At 39.1% G+C, this 19,576-nt stretch overlaps 1 protein-coding gene across 6 annotated transcripts in view; it reads left to right on the top strand.

Annotated features, from left to right (window-relative positions):
• Positions 1-19,576, top strand: part of TLK1 (tousled like kinase 1) — a 170,271-nt gene that overhangs the window by 148,992 nt on the left and 1,703 nt on the right. For all 6 annotated transcript variants that reach the window (XM_064373373.1, XM_012468540.2, XM_064373372.1 and 3 more), the window contains 7 exons: positions 2,335-2,416; positions 13,252-13,343; positions 13,426-13,515; positions 13,665-13,834; positions 14,028-14,163; positions 16,013-16,124; positions 17,109-17,216. In XM_064373373.1, the coding sequence (XP_064229443.1) occupies positions 2,335-2,416; positions 13,252-13,343; positions 13,426-13,515; positions 13,665-13,834; positions 14,028-14,163; positions 16,013-16,124; positions 17,109-17,216 (790 nt within the window). The remainder of the gene's footprint in view (positions 1-2,334; positions 2,417-13,251; positions 13,344-13,425; positions 13,516-13,664; positions 13,835-14,027; positions 14,164-16,012; positions 16,125-17,108; positions 17,217-19,576) is intronic.

The following is a 19,576-nucleotide window of genomic DNA, read 5'->3' as shown; positions in this document are numbered from 1 at the left end:
TCCCACATTATGCAAGAATTGGGAGAGAAATGGAAAAGTACAAGTTACAGTCTATTTTCTTAATCCCTGGTTGTCAGAATGAGAGCCATAGATAGTATATGTTAAAGCATTTGAAAGAAGAGAAAATATCTGTGGGCTTGTGGGAGCTTCATGAAAAGAATACATACTGAGCAAGATGTAGAAGTAGAAATTTAGCAAGGTACTACTTGGATTTAGTTGATGTAAAAGAGAGGAAAGGTTTCTGTTTATACTTCATCTTTAGGACTATTCATGTAGTTGAAAGCTTCATGAGTTAATACGAGTATCAGAATAGGAAGTGGCCAGTTTCTATGTGAAATATGAAAATCTTGCTTAGAAAGGCCTTCTTGTGATACCTGTGTATGTGTAATTCATAAATATACAGATCATTCCATTATGTGAAAGGAAAGAAATAATACAGACTAACCTGAATTCTGTCAGATTAGAATTCTAATGAAGGGCAGGTGTAGTAGCTCAGGCCTGTAATTCTTGCACTTTGGGAGGTGAATGCAGACAAATCACTTGAGCCCAAGAGTTGAAGATGAGCCTGAGTAATATGGTAAAACCCCATCTCTACAAAAAACACAAACTTATCAGGGCAGGGTGGCATGTACCTGTAGTCTCAGCTACTTGGGGACTGAGGTGGGAGGATCGCTTGAGCCTGGGATGTTGAGGCTGCCATAAGCCTAGATTGCATTCCAGTCTGAGTGACAAAATGAGACTTTATCTCAAAAAAAAAAAAAAAAAAAGATGAGGGGCCAGGTGTGGTGGCTCACGCCTGTAATCCCAGCACTCTGGGAGGCTGAGGCGGGTGGATCACTTGAGGTTAGGAATTCGAGACCAGCCTGGCCAACATGGTGAAACCCCATCTCTACTAAAAATAAACTAGCTGGGCGTTGTGTGCCTGTAATCCCAGCTACTAGAGAGACTGACGCAGGAGAATCACTTGAATCCGGGAGGCGGAGGTTATATTCCAGCCTGGGCAACAGAGCAAGACTTTGTCTAAAAAAAAAAAAAAAAAAAAAAGAAAGAAAATCTACTAGAGCATATGGTACTAAATTATCTTAAGACTAACTGTTCCAAAAATTACATTTCAAATTTTGTGGATCTGACTTAGATTGATGAAAATAAAATCAGTTGTTAAAACTTTCCAGTGTGGCTTGAAACTAAGGAGAAATTTCTTATATTTACAAGTTCAAGAAAAAGCTTAAATTACTAAGTCTGTAGTCAGTTGATCTTGAATAAAATAATAAAATACAATGTATTTGCATTGGGAATTATAAAGCTAACATTGAGTTTTTTTTTTGAAAGTGTACATTTTGCAGCCACATTTTTCTGCTAAGCCCTGCCGTTTATTAGCTGTTAAGCTTAAGCAAGTTACTTAACTTCTCTGTGCAGCAGTACCCTCATTTATAAAATAGACATAGTTATAGGACCTACCTGATAAGGGTGGGTTGAAAACTAAATGAGTTAATCCAGGTAAGAGCGTAAAACACACAAATTGAACATCCCAATTTTGGAAATCTGAAAAATGTAAACTCTAAAATCTGAACATTTTTGAGCACTGACATGGCATTAAGAGGTCATGCACAAAGTAAATACTCATTGGAGCATTTCAGATTTTGGTTTTTCAGATTAGGGATGCTCAGTTGGCAAGTATAATGCAGATATCCTGAAATCCAAAAAACAATCCAAAATCTGAAACACTTCTGGTTCTAGCTATTTCAGTAAGGGACACTCAGCCTATATATGGCAAGTATAATAAATACTAAATAGTAATAGTAGTAGTATTGTCTATGAGTAATATTTTTTTTAAGTTTTAAAAAAACTTTTTTAAAAATGGTCGTTAAAATTTTATTTTACAAAAGTCCAAAGACAGTCAAATTTAATGATGAAGGCCAGTTTATAATTATGTTTAATTATATGTCAATACTATAAATCTTGATTAATTATAACTCCCCATACAAAAGACTATTTTTTTTCAGAGAAGTGGTTCCTGCTGAGTACCTAATGGATTTTATGAAGCTGTTGGCAATGCAGTAATTGTTAGGTCTTTGTTAGAGTGCTATAATTGGACATTGATCCTGAATAGTGACCTATAAAAGTTAAGTTTTGTGAGCACCAAAGCCTTAAGATGGGTGGTAGTCATGCAGGTAGACTGGTGAAGAATGAAAAGAAATTCTGAATGAAATTTGAAATTAGCAGTGGAGTAACTAAGAAATAATAGGGCTAGGATAAGAGAGTAGAACTTTAATGTGGAAGGAATTTTTGTGTATGTGTTTTAATATGCCTGTTTCTTTTTTTCCCACCCTTAAGGTTCAAAGATCATCCAACATTAAACGAAAGATATTTATTACTTCATCTGCTTGGTAGAGGTGGCTTTAGTGAAGTATATAAGGTAATGTAAATTTTATTCTGTTCTTCACACTGATATAGCAAGGATATAGGAGTATGTGGTTAAAAAGTACTTATCTTGGCTGGGCATGGTGGCTCACACATGTAACCCCAGGGCTTTGGGAGGTGGGAGGGTACCTAAGGCCAGGAGTTTGAGACCAGCCTGGGCAACATAGTGAGACCTCGTCTCTACTAAAAAAAGAAATCAGCCATGTGTAGTGACACATACATGTAGCCCCAGCTGCTCAGGAGGCTGAGGTGGGAGTATCATCCAGTCCAGGAATTCAAAGCTACAATAAGGTATGATTGTACCACTGCATTCCAGTCTGGGTGACAGAGTGAGACCCTGTCTTAAAAAAAGAGAGGTACTTGTTTTTTGTTGATTATCTGTCCTCATTACAAAAAAGGGATTGATGTGGCTTATTGTTGTGTTATTTCCAGAATCTAAAGACTGTCCTTGCCGCCTGCACAGTTCCTGTGATATTTGATACCTAGTCACCATTAGCCAGTCCAATAGAAAGAGTAACAACTATTTGAATCAAGATAGGCAGGTAGCCATTTAATACAGTACGTGTATAGAAAGATTGTACCCCTCTATTTAAAAATGTGTCTGAAATATTAACATGTCCTGAATTTATCCAAATTTCTACCTATTTCAAGGCCGTTTCTCAAATGCATATGTATAAATGTAGGCATTTTTACTCCCCATATTTACTGTTTTAGACCTTATTTTTTTTTTTTTTTGTACTTTACATCATGTCTTTTTTTTTTTTTTTTTTAATTGCATTTTAGGTTTTGGGGTACATGTGAAAAACATGCAAGGTTGTTGCATAGGTGCATACGTGGCAGTGTGATTTGCTGCCTTCCTCCCCTTCACCTATATCTGGCATTTCTCCCCATGCTATCCCTCCCCAACTCCCCACCCCCCTCTGTCCCCCCGCTTCCCCCCAACAGACCCCAGTGTATAGTGCTCCCCTCCCTGTGTATATGTGTTCTCATTGTTCAACACCCACCTATGAGTGAGAACATGTGGCGTTTGATTTTCTGTTCTTGTGTCAGTTTGCTGAGAATGATGGTTTCCAGGTTCATCCACGTCCCTACAAAGGACGCGAACTCATCGTTTTTGATGGCTGCATAATATTCCATGGTGTATATGTGCCACATTTTTCCTGTCCAGTCTATCATCGATGGGCATTTGGGTTGGTTCCAGGTCTTTGCTATTGTAAACTGTGCTGCAATGAACATTCGTGTGCATGTGTCCTTATAGTAGAACGATTTATAATCCTTTGGATATATACCCAGTAATGGGATTGCTAGGTCAAATGGAATTTCTATTTCTAGGTCCTTGAGGAATCGCCACACTGTTTTCCACAATGGTTGAACTAATTTACACTCCCACCAACAGTGTAAAAGTGTTCCTATTTCTCCACATCCTCTCCAGCATCTGTTGTCTCCAGATTTTTTAATGATCGCCATTCTAACTGGTGTGAGATGGTATCTCAACGTAGTTTTGATTTGCATTTCCCTAATGACAAGTGATGATGAGCATTTTTTCATATGTTTGTTGGCCTCATGTATGTCTTCTTTTGTAAAGTACCTGTTCATATCCTTCGCCCATTTTTGAATGGGCTTGTTTGTTTTTTTCTTGTAAATCTTTTTTAGCTTGTTGTAAATTCTGGATATTAGCCCTTTGTCAGATGGGTAGGCTGCAAAAATTTTTTCCCATTCTGTTGGTTGCCAATTCACTCTATTGACTGTTTCTTTCGCCGTGCAGAAGCTGTGGAGTTTGATCAGGTCCCATTTGTCTATTTTGGCTTTTGTTGCCAATGCTTTTGGTGTTTTGGTCATAAAGTCCTTGCCTACGCCTATGTCCTGAATGGTTTTGCCTAGGTTTTCTTCTAGGGTTTTTATGGTGTTAGGTCTTATGTTTAAGTCTTTAATCCATCTGGAGTCAATTTTAGTGTAAGGTGTCAGAAAGGGGTCAAGTTTCTGCTTTCTGTATATGGCTAGCCAGTTTTCCCAACACCACTTATTGAACAGGGATTCCTTTCCCCATTGCTTGTTTTTGTCGGATTTGTCAAAGATCGGGTGGTTGTAGATATGTTGTGTCACCTCTGACGCCTCTGTTCTGTTCCATTGGTCTATATCTCTGTTTTGGTACCAGTACCATGCTGTTTTGATTACTGTAGCCTTGTAGTAGAGTTTGATGTCCAGTAGTGTGATGCCTCCTGCTTTGTTCTTTTTGCTTAGAATTGACTTGGCTATGCAAGCTCTCTTTTGGTTCCATATGAAGTTTAAGGTGGTTTTTTCCAGTTCTGTGAAGAAGGTCATTGGTAGCTTGATGGGGATAGCGTTGAATCCGTAAATTACTTTGGGCAGTATGGCCATTTTCACAATATTGATTCTTCCTAACCATGAACATGGAATGTTTCTCCATCTGTTTGTGTCCTCTCTTATTTCGTTGAGCAGTGGTTTGTAGTTCTCCTTGAACAGGTCCTTTACATTCCTTGTTAGTTGTATTCCTAGGTATTTTATTCTCTTTGTAGCAATTGTGAATGGCAGTTCGTTCTTGATTTGGCTCTCTTTAAGTCTGTTATTGGTGTATAGGAATGCTTGTGATTTTTGCACATTGATTTTGTATCCTGAGACTTTGCTGAAGTTGCTTATCAGTTTCAGGAGATTTTGGGCTGAGACGATGGGGTCTTCTAGATATACAATCATGTCGTCTGCAAATAGAGACAATTTGACTTCCTCCTTTCCTAATTGAATACCCTTTATTTTCTTTTCTTGCCTGATTGCTCTGGCTAGAACTTCCAGTACTATATTGAATAGGAGTGGTGAGAGAGGGCATCCTTGTCTAGTGCCTGATTTCAAAGGGAATGCTTCCAGTTTTTGCCCATTCAGTATGATATTGGCTGTCGGTTTGTCGTAAATAGCTTTTATTATTTTGAGATATGTTCTGTCGATACCTAGTTTATTGAGAGTTTTTAGCATAAAGGACTGTTGAATTTTGTCGAAGGCCTTCTCTGCATCAATTGAGATAATCATGTGGTTTTTGTCTTTGGTTCTGTTTATGTGGTGAATTACATTTATAGACTTGCGTATATTGAACCAGCCTTGCATCCCCAGGATGAATCCTACTTGATCATGGTGGATAAGCTTTTTGATGTGCTGTTGCAATCGGCTTGCCAGTATTTTATTGAAGATTTTTGCATCTATGTTCATCATGGATATTGGCCTGTAGTTTTCTTTTCTTGTTGAGTCTCTGCTGGGTTTTGGTATTAGGATGATGTTGGTCTCATAAAATGATTTGGGAAGGATTCCCTCTTTTTGGATTATTTGGAATAGTTTCAGTAGGAATGGTACCAGTTCCTCTTTGTATGTCTGGTAGAATTCGGCTGTGAACCCATCTGGTCCTGGGCTTTTTTTGGGTGGTAGGCTCTTAATTGCTGCCTCGACTTCAGCCCTTGTTATTGGTCTATTCAGGGTTTCAACTTCTTCCTGGTTTAGGCTTGGGAGGAGGCAACTGTCCAGGAATTTATCCATTTCTTCCAGGTTTTCTAATTTATGTGCATAGAGTTGTTTGTAATAATCTCTGATGATGGTTTGAATTTCTGTGGAATCTGTGGTGATATCCCCTTTATCATTTTTTATTGCATCTATTTGGTTATTCTCTCTTTTCTTTTTTATTAGTCTGGCTAGTGGTCTGTCTATTTTGTTAATCTTTTCAAAAAACCAGCTCCTGGATTTATTGATTTTTTGTAGGGTTTTTCGTGTCTCTATCTCCTTCAATTCTGCTTTGATCTTAGTTATTTCTTGTCTTCTGCTAGGTTTTGAGTTTTTTTGATCTTGCTCCTCTAGCTCTTTCAATTTTGACGATAGGGTGTCAATTTTAGATCTCTCCTTTCTTCTCATGTGGGCACTTATTGCTATATATTTTCCTCTAGAGACTGCTTTAAATGTGTCCCAGAGATTCTGGTATGTGGTGTCTTCATTCTCGTTGGTTTCGAAGAACATCTTTATTTCTGCCTTCATTTCAGTGTTTATCCAGTCTACATTCAGGAGAAAGTTGTTCATTTTCCATGAAGCTGTGTGGTTATGGGTTGGTTTCTGAATTCTGAGTTCTAACTTGATTGCACTGTGGTCTGAGAGACTGTTTGTTATGGTTTCCGTTCTTTTGCATTTGCTGAGGAGTGATTTACTTCCAATTATGTGGTCAATTTTAGAGTAGGTGTGATGTGGTGCTGAGAAGAATGTATATTCTGTGGATTTGGGGTGGAGAGTTCTGTAAATGTCTATTAGGTTTGCTTGTTCCAGGTCCGAGTTCAAGTCCTGGATATCCTTGTTAATTTTCTGTCTCGTTGATCTGTCTAATATTGACAATGGGGTGTTGAAGTCTCCCACTATTATTGTGTGGGAGGCTAGGTCTCTTTGTAATTTTTTAAGAACTTTCCTTATATATTTGGGTGCTCCTGTATTAGGTGCATATATATTTAGGATCGTTAGCTTTTCTTGTTGCATTGATCCCTTTACCATTATGTAATGTCCTTCTTTGTCTCTTTTGATCTTTGTTGCTTTAAAGTCTATTTTGTCAGAGATGAGAATTGCAACTCCTGCTTTTTTTTGCTCTCCGTTTGCTTGGTAAATCTTCCTCCATCCCTTTATTGTGAGTCTTTGTGTATCCTTGCATGTGAGGTGGGTTTCCTGGATACAGCACACTGATGGGTTTTGGCTTTTTATCCAATTTGCCAGTCTGTGTCTTTTGATTGGGGCATTTAGTCCGTTTACATTTAGGGTTAATATTGTTATGTGTGAATTTGATCCTGTCATTTTGATGCTAGCTGGCTGTTTTGCCCATTGGTTGATGCAGATTCTTCATTGTGTTGCTGCTCTTTACCGTTTCGTGTGTTTTTGGAGTGGCTGGTTCTGGTTGTTCTTTTCTATGTGTAGTGCCTCCTTTAGGAGCTCTTGTAAAGCCGATCTGGTGATGGTGAAATCTCTGAGTTCTTGCTTGTTCACAAAGGATTTTATTTTTCCTTCACTTATGAAGCTTAGTTTGGCTGGATATGAAAGTCTGGGTTGAAAGTTCTTTTCTTTTAAGGATGTTGAATATCGGCCCCCACTCTCTTCTGGCCTGTAGGGTTTCTGCTGAGAGATCTGCAGTGAGTCTGATGGGCTTCCCTTTGTGGGTAACCCAACCTTTCTCTCTGGCTGCCCTTAGTATTTTCTCCTTCATTTCAACCCTGGTGAATCTGATGATTATGTGCCTCGGTGTTGCTCTTCTAGGGGAATATCTTTGTGGTGTTCTCTGTATTTCCTGGGCTTGAATATTGGCCTGCCTTGCTAGGTTGGGGAAGTTTTCCTGGATAATATCCTGGAGAGTATTTTCCAGCTTGAATGCATTCTCTTCATCACATTCAGGTACCCCTATCAAACGTAGATTAGGTCTTTTCACGTAGTCCCATATTTCTTGTTGGCTTTGTTCATTCCTTTTTACCCTGTTTTCTCTAATCTTGCCTTCTCGTTTTATTTCATTGAGTTGATCTTCTACCTCTGATATCCTTTCTTCTGCTTGGTCAATTCGGCTGTTGAAACTTGTGCATGCTTCACGAAGTTCTCGTGTTGTGTTTTTCAGCTCCATCAATTCACTCATATTCCTCTCTAAGTTGTCCATTCTCGTTAGCATTTCGTCAAGTCTTTTTTCAAGGTTCTTAGTTTCTTTGCATTGGGTTAGAACATGTTCTTTTAGCTCACAAAAGTTTCTTATTATCCACTTTCTGAAAGCTGATTCTGTCATTTCATCACACTCATTCTCCATCCAGTCTTGTTCCCTTGCTGGTGGGGAGTTGTGCTCCCTTGTAGGAAGAGAAGTGTTCTGATTTTGGGTGTTTTCATCCTTTTTGCGCTGGTTTCTTCCCATCTTTGTGGATTTATCCGCCTATCGACTTTGTAGTTGCTGTCTTTCTGATTTTGGTAATTTTAAGTCTGCAGCAGCAGAACTCATAAACCCCCTTTTTCTTCCCTCCCGGTGTTCTGTCCCGGGGATTTAGGGAGTTATGATTTTCCGCTGTCTTGTTGTTGCTTTCCCTGCCCTCAAGGTGGCAGCCTAGTCGCACTCAGCCTGTAGAGGCTTCGCTGAGCTGCTGTGGGCTCCGCCCAGCTTCCGTGTGAGCTTCCCTGCAGTCCTGTTTATATGGGCGTAGTTAGAACTGTTTCCGCTATGATGGTCCGCCCCTGTAGTGACGGAGTCTCTGTAGTGGCAGGTTACCTTGGTTGCGGCAAATTGCCCTGGGAACTGCAGGGTGTGTCCAAATGGAGGGCGCCCCTCCCCCACAGAGCTGGACCGACCCGGGTTCAGTTGTGTTTCCTGAGGCGCTTTCTTTGCCCAGGAGTCTCCTGTCTTGTCTCCCTGTTTCATCTCCCCTTGCTGGCTTACCCGGGACTCGGTTTCACTCACTCTGCAGGAGGAGCCACTTCCCTTGCCTCAGGGCACAGGCCGAGCGGTTGCGCCAGTCAAACCAGCCGCGCTGGCGACCCGTGGGGCTCTTTCCCCTGTGAATCTCCTGGTCTGTGGGCAGTAAAAATCCGCTGCCCAGTGAGCCGTTGCTGAAGCGGCGGCTCTGAGATTCGTGGCGCGTTTTTGCCCGGGGAATCTCCTGGCTTGACTCCCTGTTTCAGCTCCCCTTGCTGGCTTACAGAGGACTCAGTCGCACTCACTCTGCAGAAGGAGCCGCTGCTCCCTGCCTCAGGGTGCAGGCCTAGCGGCGGCCGCGCCACTCAAGCCAGCAGCGCTGGCGACCTGTGGTGCTCTTCCCCCTGTGAATCTCCTGGTCTGTGGGCAGTAAATATCCGTCTGGAAATGCGGCGTCCACTCACCGTCTGCGCTTTCTCTCGGAGCTGCATTCGCGAGTTCCTCCTAATCGGCCATCTTGGATCTCTAGCCTTTACATCATGTCTTTTAGCCAAACCTTTAAACATTGGATTCCTAGGGTCCCTTTTATCATTCTGTATTCTCCCTTAAGAAGGGTTTTATCGGCCGGGCGCGGTGGCTCACGCCTGGAATCCCAGCACTTTGGGAGGCCGAGGCGGGTGGATCACGAGGTCAAGAGATCGAGACCATCCTGGTCGACATGGTGAAACCCCGTCTCTACTAAAAATACAAAAATTAGCTGGGTATGGTAGTGCGTGCCTGTAATCCCAGCTACTCGGGAGGCTGAGGCAGGAGAATTGCCTGAACCCAGGAGGCGGAGGTTGCAGTGAGCCGAGATTGCGCCATTGCACTCTAGCCTGGGTAACAAGAGCGAAACTCCGTCCAAAAAAAAAAAAAGAAGGGTTTTATCCCGTCATTCATTAGGTTATCTATTTGGTTTCAGTCTCAGGTAATATCTAGCCCACACTTTGTTTCTGAGCATAATACCTAAAGTGTGTTTGTATACATGACTTACCTCATGTGGGTGCTTCCTGGGTACAGGAAACTCCTGTTTGAAATAGAAGTTATTTTCCTCTTCTCTAAAACACCTTCTAACACTGCTCCTGGCTTCAGTACATAGCATTGCCATTCATCTCCGTGGTTGGTCCCTCAGGTGAAAAACACAAAAACCATCCTTTGTTCTTCCTTTCCCCTAATACATTATAAATCTCTGGTTCTTGCTATTATTAATGTCATTAAGTTCTCCTAAGTTCAGCAGTGACCCTTCCCTTCCATCTCGTAGCTCAAGGCTTCCTCTGGAACCTCATAGCTAATTGTCTTCTTTTGGGCATTGCTTTTCTCAAGTCATTTTGTACACTGCAGCTAGAGTTAACTCTTTATAAAAGGCAATCTGGTTATCTCTCCTACTTAAAAGCCCCAGTAGCTTCCGATTTGCTTTTAGGATGAAGTCCTAGTGGAGGGTACACACTCACCTTTAGTTTCTCTAAACAGCTTACTTCTCTGACCCCCTGCATTTCCCAGATAGATTTTTATAAGCTCCTTGTAATACTTTATGCTTCATTATATATTGGCATAGTTGGTTAAAAGCTTTGGTTCTGAAGCCAGACAGTTAGGTTTAAATCCTGACTGCTGCTTTCTAATTTTATTAATTTGGACTTATTACTTAAATCTCTGTCTGACTCATCGTCTTCTTCTGGGAATAATAACAATACCTATATTGTAGGGTTGTTGCAATGATCAACTGAGTTATCACAGGTAAATCACCTAGAACATCAGTGCTAAAATAAGCTGATAAAATTGTTATTATAAATCCTGCCTATTGGCTATGGCTCACACCTGTAACCCTAGCACTTTGGGAAGCCAGGGCAGGCAGATTGCCTGATCTCAGAAGTTCGAGACCAGCCTGGGCAACATGGTGAAACCTTGTTTCTACTAAAAATATAAAAAATAAAAATTGGCTGGGTGTGATGGCACATGGCCTGTAGTCCCAGTTACTCGGAGGCTGAGGCATGATAATTGCTTGAACCTGGGAGGCAGAGGTTGCGGTGAGCCAAGATTGCGCTACTGCACTCCAGCCTGGGAGAGAGAGAGAGATACTCTCAAAAAAAGAAATCCTGCCTTTTGCACAAGACAAAGACTATGCCCTTTTGGTTTACTCAACACAACCTGATTTCTTGTTCTGACTTGGAAAAATTCTGGGAATTTGGATTTAGAGAACTTCAGTTCTGTTATCAGTTCAACCATGCATCTTTTTTTGTTATTTTGTTAACTTAAATAAACATTACACATCAGGGACCTCACCTTCCTCACTCATCAAAAGTGATCTTTGAGCTCTCTTCCAATTCCTATTCCTCTGATTCTATTGATAGTTCATCCTTAAGCACTTAATGAAAGTAGGCTTATTATAAGGTAGAAAAGATTATCATGATAGTTCAGCTGGGATCTAAAAGTCACTGAAAGTGCAGTTAGTATTAGTGCGGCCAAAAAGTTGTTGAGCTTATAAACTTACCATGAGCCTTCATAACAGCCCTCTGCCACTGCCTGGTTGTATTTTAAATAACTATTTTAGCCTCATAGGTAGGACTTTTGTAGAAGAGACTTACATAGAGATTAGAAAGTGCAGATTGAGGCCCAGTGACTTGAACTTTCTATATTGATCTAAATACTAGTAATATCTTTCTCTAAGCCCTTTAAAGCTCTTTCATGGTTGCCAGGTCTGTTGGAAAACAACCAGACAAAAAGCAGATTGTAAATCAAGACGTTAAGAGTTGTATCTTATACCAAGGTGGGAGATGTTGAATCAGTTGCTGAGTGATTGCCGTATTAGCCTTGTGGAAAGATATACTTCTACTCACCTGAAATCTTGGGAGGAAGATGTGTTATATGTAATTTATTATAAACAGTATACACTGATAATAACTTTTTATTGGTTATATACTTAGTTTTTTCTTTGATTATCCTATTGGGTATATAGTTTTTTCTTCGATTATCCTTTATTATGATTGCCTTTGAATTTAATTCTTTATAGATTTGTTCTGCCTTGTCTCTTACATAAACTTACTTTTATTTTTTTCAGTTTCTTTATACTTAACCCTTAATATATAATTAGCTAATGTTTCTTGGTTTTACCATGTATTATTCTAAATACCTTATATGGTTTACCCCCATTTAGTCCTTTCAGTAACTCTAACTTTATAAGACTGAGGCTCAGAGAGGGAATTAGCACAGAGTCACTCAGCTAATAGGTGCACCTGATTGCAAAGAGAATATTCCTAACGGCTGCATGCTATGTTATATCTGATCTCATACTTTTACAGTTTTGTACAAAAGTAGTCCCTTTACTGTTTTTCGCCTCCTGCTTATTTTTAGGTTAAATTGATGGGAAAGAATGGGAACTAGGGACCTTCTTTCTAATAATTCCGTATGCTTTTAAGTGAAAGGGGCACCTTTGTATAAATCACAGTGGAACCAAAATTATTAAATGCCTCTTCAATGGCATTCAGTGTTTTTTAAAAAAAATTTATAATTCATGTAAAGCCATAAAACACTAATAATTCTGTGTTTTTAATTTAAGAAATAGGCTGGTGAGTTGAGCAAATCAAGTGTAAATTCTTTTTGTGAGACAACCAGGGAAAAATTGAAGACAGGTTAGGTATTAGATGAGATTAAGGAATTACTACTGATATAGTTAGGTATGATAATGATATATGATTATTTTTATTTAAATATTGCTGAGTTTACTGGGGAAAATAATGTATTTGTTTTAATAATACTCTGGTTGGGGAGGGTGGGAAGCAAGGATAATAGGGAATAGATGAAACAAGAATGGCAAAATATTGATAATGTTTGAAACCAGATGGTAGGGACATAAGGGCACATTGTAGTAGTCTACTTTTGTATATATTTGAACAGTTTTATAATAACTAGAATTTTTTTCAAAAGTTGGAAAAAATAACTCTTAGGAACTTGTTAATTTTTCTAAAAAAGTGAAAAGAAGGGGGTTTCTAGGAAAAGATAGACTTAAAAGGTTTGTTTTACCCAAGCCACAAAAAAAGTGGTACAACTGTCTGTTTTCCTGGCTGCTTACTACCAATATAGAAGAATAAATCCATATTAAAAACAAATAATAGCTTTATTGTTTTATTTGTGTTCAATGTATTGGCATTTATAAAATTTAATGTGAAAATTCACATTAAGGTTTTCTCTGATTTATTGCCATGGAATTTCCGTCTTGCTTCTGATAATAAAAATGTCATTGAACTATATATAGTCTTAGTAGAGAGATCACTAAAAATTGTAGGGTTTATCCTAATTCTGTATTATTGCAAAAATTATCACCAAAATAAAAAATGCCTCTTCAGCTATTCAATTGGTCTTTCATCTGAACTGTTTTTGACTTGAAATCCTAGGCTTTTGACCTTTATGAACAAAGATATGCTGCTGTGAAGATACATCAGCTTAATAAAAGCTGGAGAGATGAGAAGAAAGAAAACTATCACAAGTAAATACTAATACTTTATGGTTTTTAAAAATTGAATATGTTTTGAATGATCGTGGAGAGTTAATATACTGTCTTTCCATAGACATGCCTGCAGAGAGTATAGAATACACAAGGAACTGGATCACCCCAGAATAGTTAAACTCTATGATTATTTCTCCTTGGATACAGATACGTAAGTGAATATTAAGGTTTAATTTTTAAGGAAAGATATGCTTGCTGTCTTTCCCCATCCCATGTTGATGATATAAATAGTTTCCCCATTGTGATTCTGAATTCTTGGATAATACTTTTGTCTGACTTTTTTTCTCTTCTCTGTTGTAGGTTTTGTACAGTGTTAGAATACTGTGAAGGCAATGACTTGGATTTCTATCTGAAGCAACACAAGTTAATGTCAGAGAAGGAAGCTAGGTCTATTGTAATGCAGATTGTAAATGCACTAAGATATCTCAATGAGATCAAACCCCCTATTATACATTATGATCTTAAGCCAGGTAATTATGAAATTTGTCTAATATATTTTTAAGCTTGAGTATAGTTTTAAAAAGACATTCATTAAGTTATCTGAAAACATGCTTTTTGGTTTCATTTTTAAAACATCAGTAGAATACTAGTAAAATTAAAAGTGATTAAAGTTACTGTTTTTCATATACGCATCATTAAAAGAATCTTATATTTTATTCTTAGGAAACATCCTTTTGGTAGATGGAACAGCATGTGGCGAAATCAAAATCACTGATTTTGGTCTGTCCAAGATTATGGATGATGATAGCTATGGTGTAGATGGAATGGATCTAACTTCCCAGGGGGCAGGCACTTACTGGTAAGTGTATTACTAAAAATATCAAAATATCTAGATTAGTGCCCAGTGTTTTTATGAGAATTAAGTCTTTTATTTCCATGTAGCCATTAAGATTTACCATGGTGGCCAGGTACAGTGGCTCATGCTTATAATCCCAGCACTTTGGGAGGCCAAGGTGGGCAGATCACAAGGTCAAAAGATTGAGACCAGCCTGGCCAACATGGTGAAACCCAGTCTCTACTAAAAAGACAAAAATTAGCTGGGTGTGGTGGCACTTGCCTGTAGTTCCAACTACTTGGGAGGCTGAGGCAGGAGAATTGCTTGAACCCAGGAGGCGGAGGTTGCAGTGAGCCGAGATCATGCCACTGTACTCTAGCCTGGCAACAAAGCGAGACTCAGTCTCAAAAAAAAAAAAAAAAACCAGATTACTGTGGTGAAGGTACTGATACTAAGCTCTCAGTTGAGAGGGAGACTACTGTGGTCATTCCTCTTTTCTCATCTGTTCTTAACTGCAAATAATAGCATACTGGAGAGAGAATGACTTGGCATTAGCAAGTGACTTCAGTACCTGCCAGCCAAAAACTCCTAACAGGAAGAATTCATGGGTTTTCTTCTACAATGTTAGGGTGATGTTTATCTTAAATACTTAGGTTAATATAATATTCTAACTATTGCAAGCAAAAACTAAGCATCAAGCCCTCTCTGTGGAGGTTATATAATTGCAGGGATTTTCATTTTATTTTGAGACAGGCTTGCTCTGTCACCCAGGCTGGAGTGCAGTGGTGTGATCCTAGTTCACTGCAGCCTCAAACTCTTAGGCTCAAGCAATCCGCCCACCTAAGCCTCTTGAGTAACTGAGGCCACAGGCACACACCACTATGCCTAGCTAATTTTTAAACTTTTTGTAGAGACAAGGTTTTGTTGTTGTTTCAGGGGTTGTTTTTTCTTTTTGAGATGGAGTTTTACTCTTGTTGCCCAAGCTGGAGTACAGTGGCGTGATCTCGGCTCACTTGCACGCACCACCATGCCTGGCTAATTTTTTGTATTTTTAGTAGAGACGGAGTTTCACCATGTTGGCCAGTCTGGTCTCAAACTCCTGACCTCACGTAATCCGCTCACCTTGGCCTCCCAAAGTGCTGGGATTACAGGCATGAGCCACTGTGCCTGGCTGAGACGAGGTCTTAATTTTTTGCCCAGTCTGGTCTTGAAGTCCTGGTCTCAGGTAATCTGCCTTTGTCTCAGATGCTAAGTAATTGGGAGTGATTAGGAAGGCAGTCGTGATTGTCATATTCAAGAGCACAGAGGATAAAGGAGAGCTGGGTGGGGACATGAGTGAATTGGTTTTGACTAGCCAATTTGGTGGGTTGGGGTGGGGGAAAATAGTGTGTGCAGATTTTGAAAATTTGTGTTGTTGCCAGATTAGCATGGGTCTTGTGTTACAAACAAGAGATACAAGGTCTTGTTGGCAGTAAGTGCTGTAGAGGTTGTTTGAACCAAAAAACCACGTGATCAGGTGTATATTTTAGGGAGAGACGTGCCTACAGTTAGAACAGTGGTTAAAGAGGATGGGAGAGGATTTCTTCTATTATTTGCTACTCCAGATTAAACCATTATGATCTCTAAGTTTTTGTTTCTGTAGGTTTATATATATATAGATGAACTTTATCATGATGTTGTGTGTTGGCTCTAGAGTTAAATGATAAAAGAATATAAATGTTTCAGAAGTTGAGTTGATAATTTTCACTGATGGGAGTCCTAAAGTTTATGTATGGATAAAATTCGTGTTCTAAGATGTTACACTTAGCAGATTTTAAGTTACAGATTGTCAGCAGTAACCTTTCCTTTTTTTTTTTCTCCCACAAAACTATAGGTATTTACCTCCTGAGTGCTTTGTAGTTGGAAAAGAGCCACCAAAGATTTCCAACAAGGTTGATGTATGGTCAGTTGGAGTCATCTTCTTTCAGTGTCTTTATGGTAGAAAGGTAAATTTAGTTCTACCAACTTTCAGCTTTACAGAGATAAATGAAGTTGAATTTTTCCTTCTGAATTACACAATTTCACTGAAGTCAATTTAGATCCTTCCAAGGAAAGTCAGGCTTCTTTATTTCTTCCTAAAGTTTCCATGGATCAGAGTTATTTTAGTGTCACATCAGTTTACTTGGCCTGCTTTTCACTTTCCTTTTTTTTTCCCCCAAGGAAAAGAAGTAACTTTGTTAACATGCCAACATTTGTCTACTATTGGGAATACCGGAGTCAAATACTTTTCATTATCCACTATTCACTTCACCTCCTCTTACATCCTCCAGCCCTCACACACACACAGTTTGGCCTGGGCGGGCAGTTTCCCCCTCTTGCTCATCAGGGAAATGCCATCAAACTTAGTCTTAATTATTTCCCAACTTCTTTTTATATTGAAATTGGAAGTGCAGGTTACCATAGATGTTATCTCGTCCACATCCCACCCCATCCCTTCATCAGTATGGGAAGAGGGGTTAAGGGATTTGTGTGGGAATTCACAGCATGTTTAGGCCACACCCAGATTTCCGCACTCCACATCCAGAGCTCTTTCATTTAAATTAGCCTATCATGCACAAAGTATTTTATTCTTTGGAATTGTCAGACATTTTCATTACTACTTCATCTCTTCTCTAATCAAACTTCATTTCTTAAACATTCAGAATAAAGTTTTAAATTTCTTTTTATGTTTTTATTTTATATTTGAACAGCATTATTTTCTTGTTTTTACAGTGTTTGATCTATGTTGAAGATTGATTAGATAGGCTTTCTTGGCCTGCTATCAGTTATAACCTTGTTTGTATGAAAATGCATCCCAGGTTCCAAATAACTGAGGATAGGATTTTAGAACACAGAATATTTGGATTTGGGGGATTCGCTTAAACAGAAATGGTATCTGTGTTTAAATATTTTGTGAGAAAAATATTTCAACACTTAATTTTTTTTTTAAGCCATTTGGTCACAATCAATCTCAACAAGACATTCTTCAAGAAAATACAATATTAAAAGCCACAGAAGTCCAGTTCCCTGTAAAACCGGTTGTAAGCAGTGAAGCCAAGGTATTAAATTTTTGAAAATGAGTTTTGTGAAGTAACTGTTCTTTTATCAGTTGTGCTGACAACAAGGTAAGTATTTACCAGTAAGTAAAGTCACTGAACTCACTGCTGCAGGGTGTCTGTCCAGCAGGGGCTGGTGATTTACTTTCTGAAAAGGACCTGCATCAGCCTCTGGTTGCTATAGTTTTTATCTTTTAAGCACCCAAATATGGTCCCTGATTGTTTGTGTTCATCAGCTGCTGCTTTGAAAATTAGGGAGAATCACAAGATCTGGGCCCATCGTTACCTTTTATATATTATTTATCAGCTTATGTTAATACTGAGATACATAAAAATATAAGAAATATTAAAATAATAACTACCATTATTTTAGTGCTTTTATTATATACATTTTCTTGTAACAGCCCTATGAGGTATAGGTACTTTTGTTATTCCCATTTTATAAAAGAAGAGATCAGCCATGCTGTTCAGGATCACACCAGCTAGTAGGTAGTAGAGCTGTGGCTCACAAGTATGCACTCCTCTACACTGCAGAATCCACAGCCTTGACCTCTATGCCGCTCTGTATTAGCTCTTGAGAGCTAATACAGTATAATCCATGTAAGTCTGTATAATAAAATTATAGGAAATAGTTATTTCTAATTAATAGCAAAACTTTTTTGGTGCTTCATATCTTCCTGCCTTCATCCTATCAGCCTTTTGTGTTTGTTTGTACTACTACTCTGTCACACTCATCATAAAGCTCTTTTCTGTGGCTTGCTGTTGTAGTCTTTTTAAACCTGGTTAAATTCATAAGACAAACCCATGAAGCTCCTATTTTTTTCTGGTGTGAATAGTGTAGGCCATAGTAATTCATAAGTAGATACTATATAGTTTCTATATTATTCTTACATAGTGCAGATAAATACTGCTAGATGTTTGGGGTCATAGTAGTCTACTTAATTGAAAACATGCTGGGTTTTGTATAATCTCACTAATTGTTTATTAGAACTATGCAGCATTCCATTTTGTCTCTTACATCTTTATTGTTTTTTTGTAAATTATTTGAATGGTGGTTAGAACATTTTGAAATTAAAAAAGATAAATATAGGCTAGGCATGGTGGGTAATCCTAGCACTGTGGGAGGCCAAGGCAAGAGGATTGCTTGAGGCCAAGAGTTCAAGAACAGCCTGGCCTTAACATAGTGAGACCCCATCTCTTAAAAAAAGAAGCCAGGCTTAGTGGGTCATGCTTAGAATCTCAACACTTTGAGGGGGGCCAAGGTGTGTGGTTGTTTGAGCCCTGGGGTTCAAGACCAGCCTGACCAAGATGGCAAAATCCGGTCTCTACAAAAAGTAAAAAATTAGCCAGGAATTGTGGCATACATCTATAGTCCCATATACTTGAGAGGCTGAGGTGAGAGGATCACCTGAGCTCAGGGAGCATGGCTGCATGAGCCATGATGACACTGCTGCACTCCAACCTGGGCGACAGAGTGAGACCCTGTCTCAAAAAAAACAAATAAGTCAGGCGCGGTGGCTCACACCTGTAATCCCAGCAGTTTCAGAGAACCAAGCAGGCAGATCACATGAGCCCAGGAGTTCGAGACCAGCCTGGGCAACATGGTGAAACCCCATCTCTACTAAAAATACAAAAATTAGCCCAGTGTAGGGGCCTACACCTTTAGTTTCAGCTACTTGGGATGCTGAGGTCAGAGGATCACTTGAGATGGAGGGGCAGAGGTTGCAGTGAGCTGAGATTGCGCCACTGCACTCCAGCGTGGATGACAGAGCAAGACTCTATCTCAAAAGAAATATTATTTTAAAGCATAAGAAATTATTTAAGATAAACATGACTCCTTTAGAAATATTTTAACCGTACTAGCATCTAAATCCTGTCTTTTGTCTACAGCATCATTGAGAACAGAAATTAAATGAATTTAGTCGAAGCAAGACCTTCTTTTTTTTTTTTTAATACTGACAACAATGGCCAGGAGGAGTGGAATTGCCAAAGGCAGAGTCTCACTGAGCCATCTCTGGTTCTGTCTTTAGGCTCTTTATAGGTGCCACAGTCACCTTTTTGAGATCTGGAATCCAAGAAGGGTTAAGGTGTTGTTGTGGGGGGGGAATATATTATTAATAGGATATAATTATGTAATGTATATCCTATTATTATAATGTAATATAATATATAATATCCCTATATTCCGTTTTCTGTATCCCTACAGAATATATCTTTGCCACGTACTTTCCCGGGGTGGGCATCTTTAAGTACATTATTTGTTGCAGACTTCTTAACCTTGCTACTGATAGCCTTTCTGCTTTTCAAACTCTAACATGTCAGTCTTGATGTTTTTTCTTCATCTTATTTTTCAAAGTGCTCTC

Source organism: Aotus nancymaae, unplaced genomic scaffold (genome assembly GCF_030222135.1).
Source record: "Aotus nancymaae isolate 86718 unplaced genomic scaffold, 86718_ANA_hifiasm-v0.15.2.pri h1tg000008l, whole genome shotgun sequence".
NCBI classification, from domain to species: Eukaryota; Metazoa; Chordata; class Mammalia; order Primates; family Aotidae; genus Aotus; species Aotus nancymaae.
This window is presented reverse-complemented; position numbering and strand designations above follow the sequence as displayed.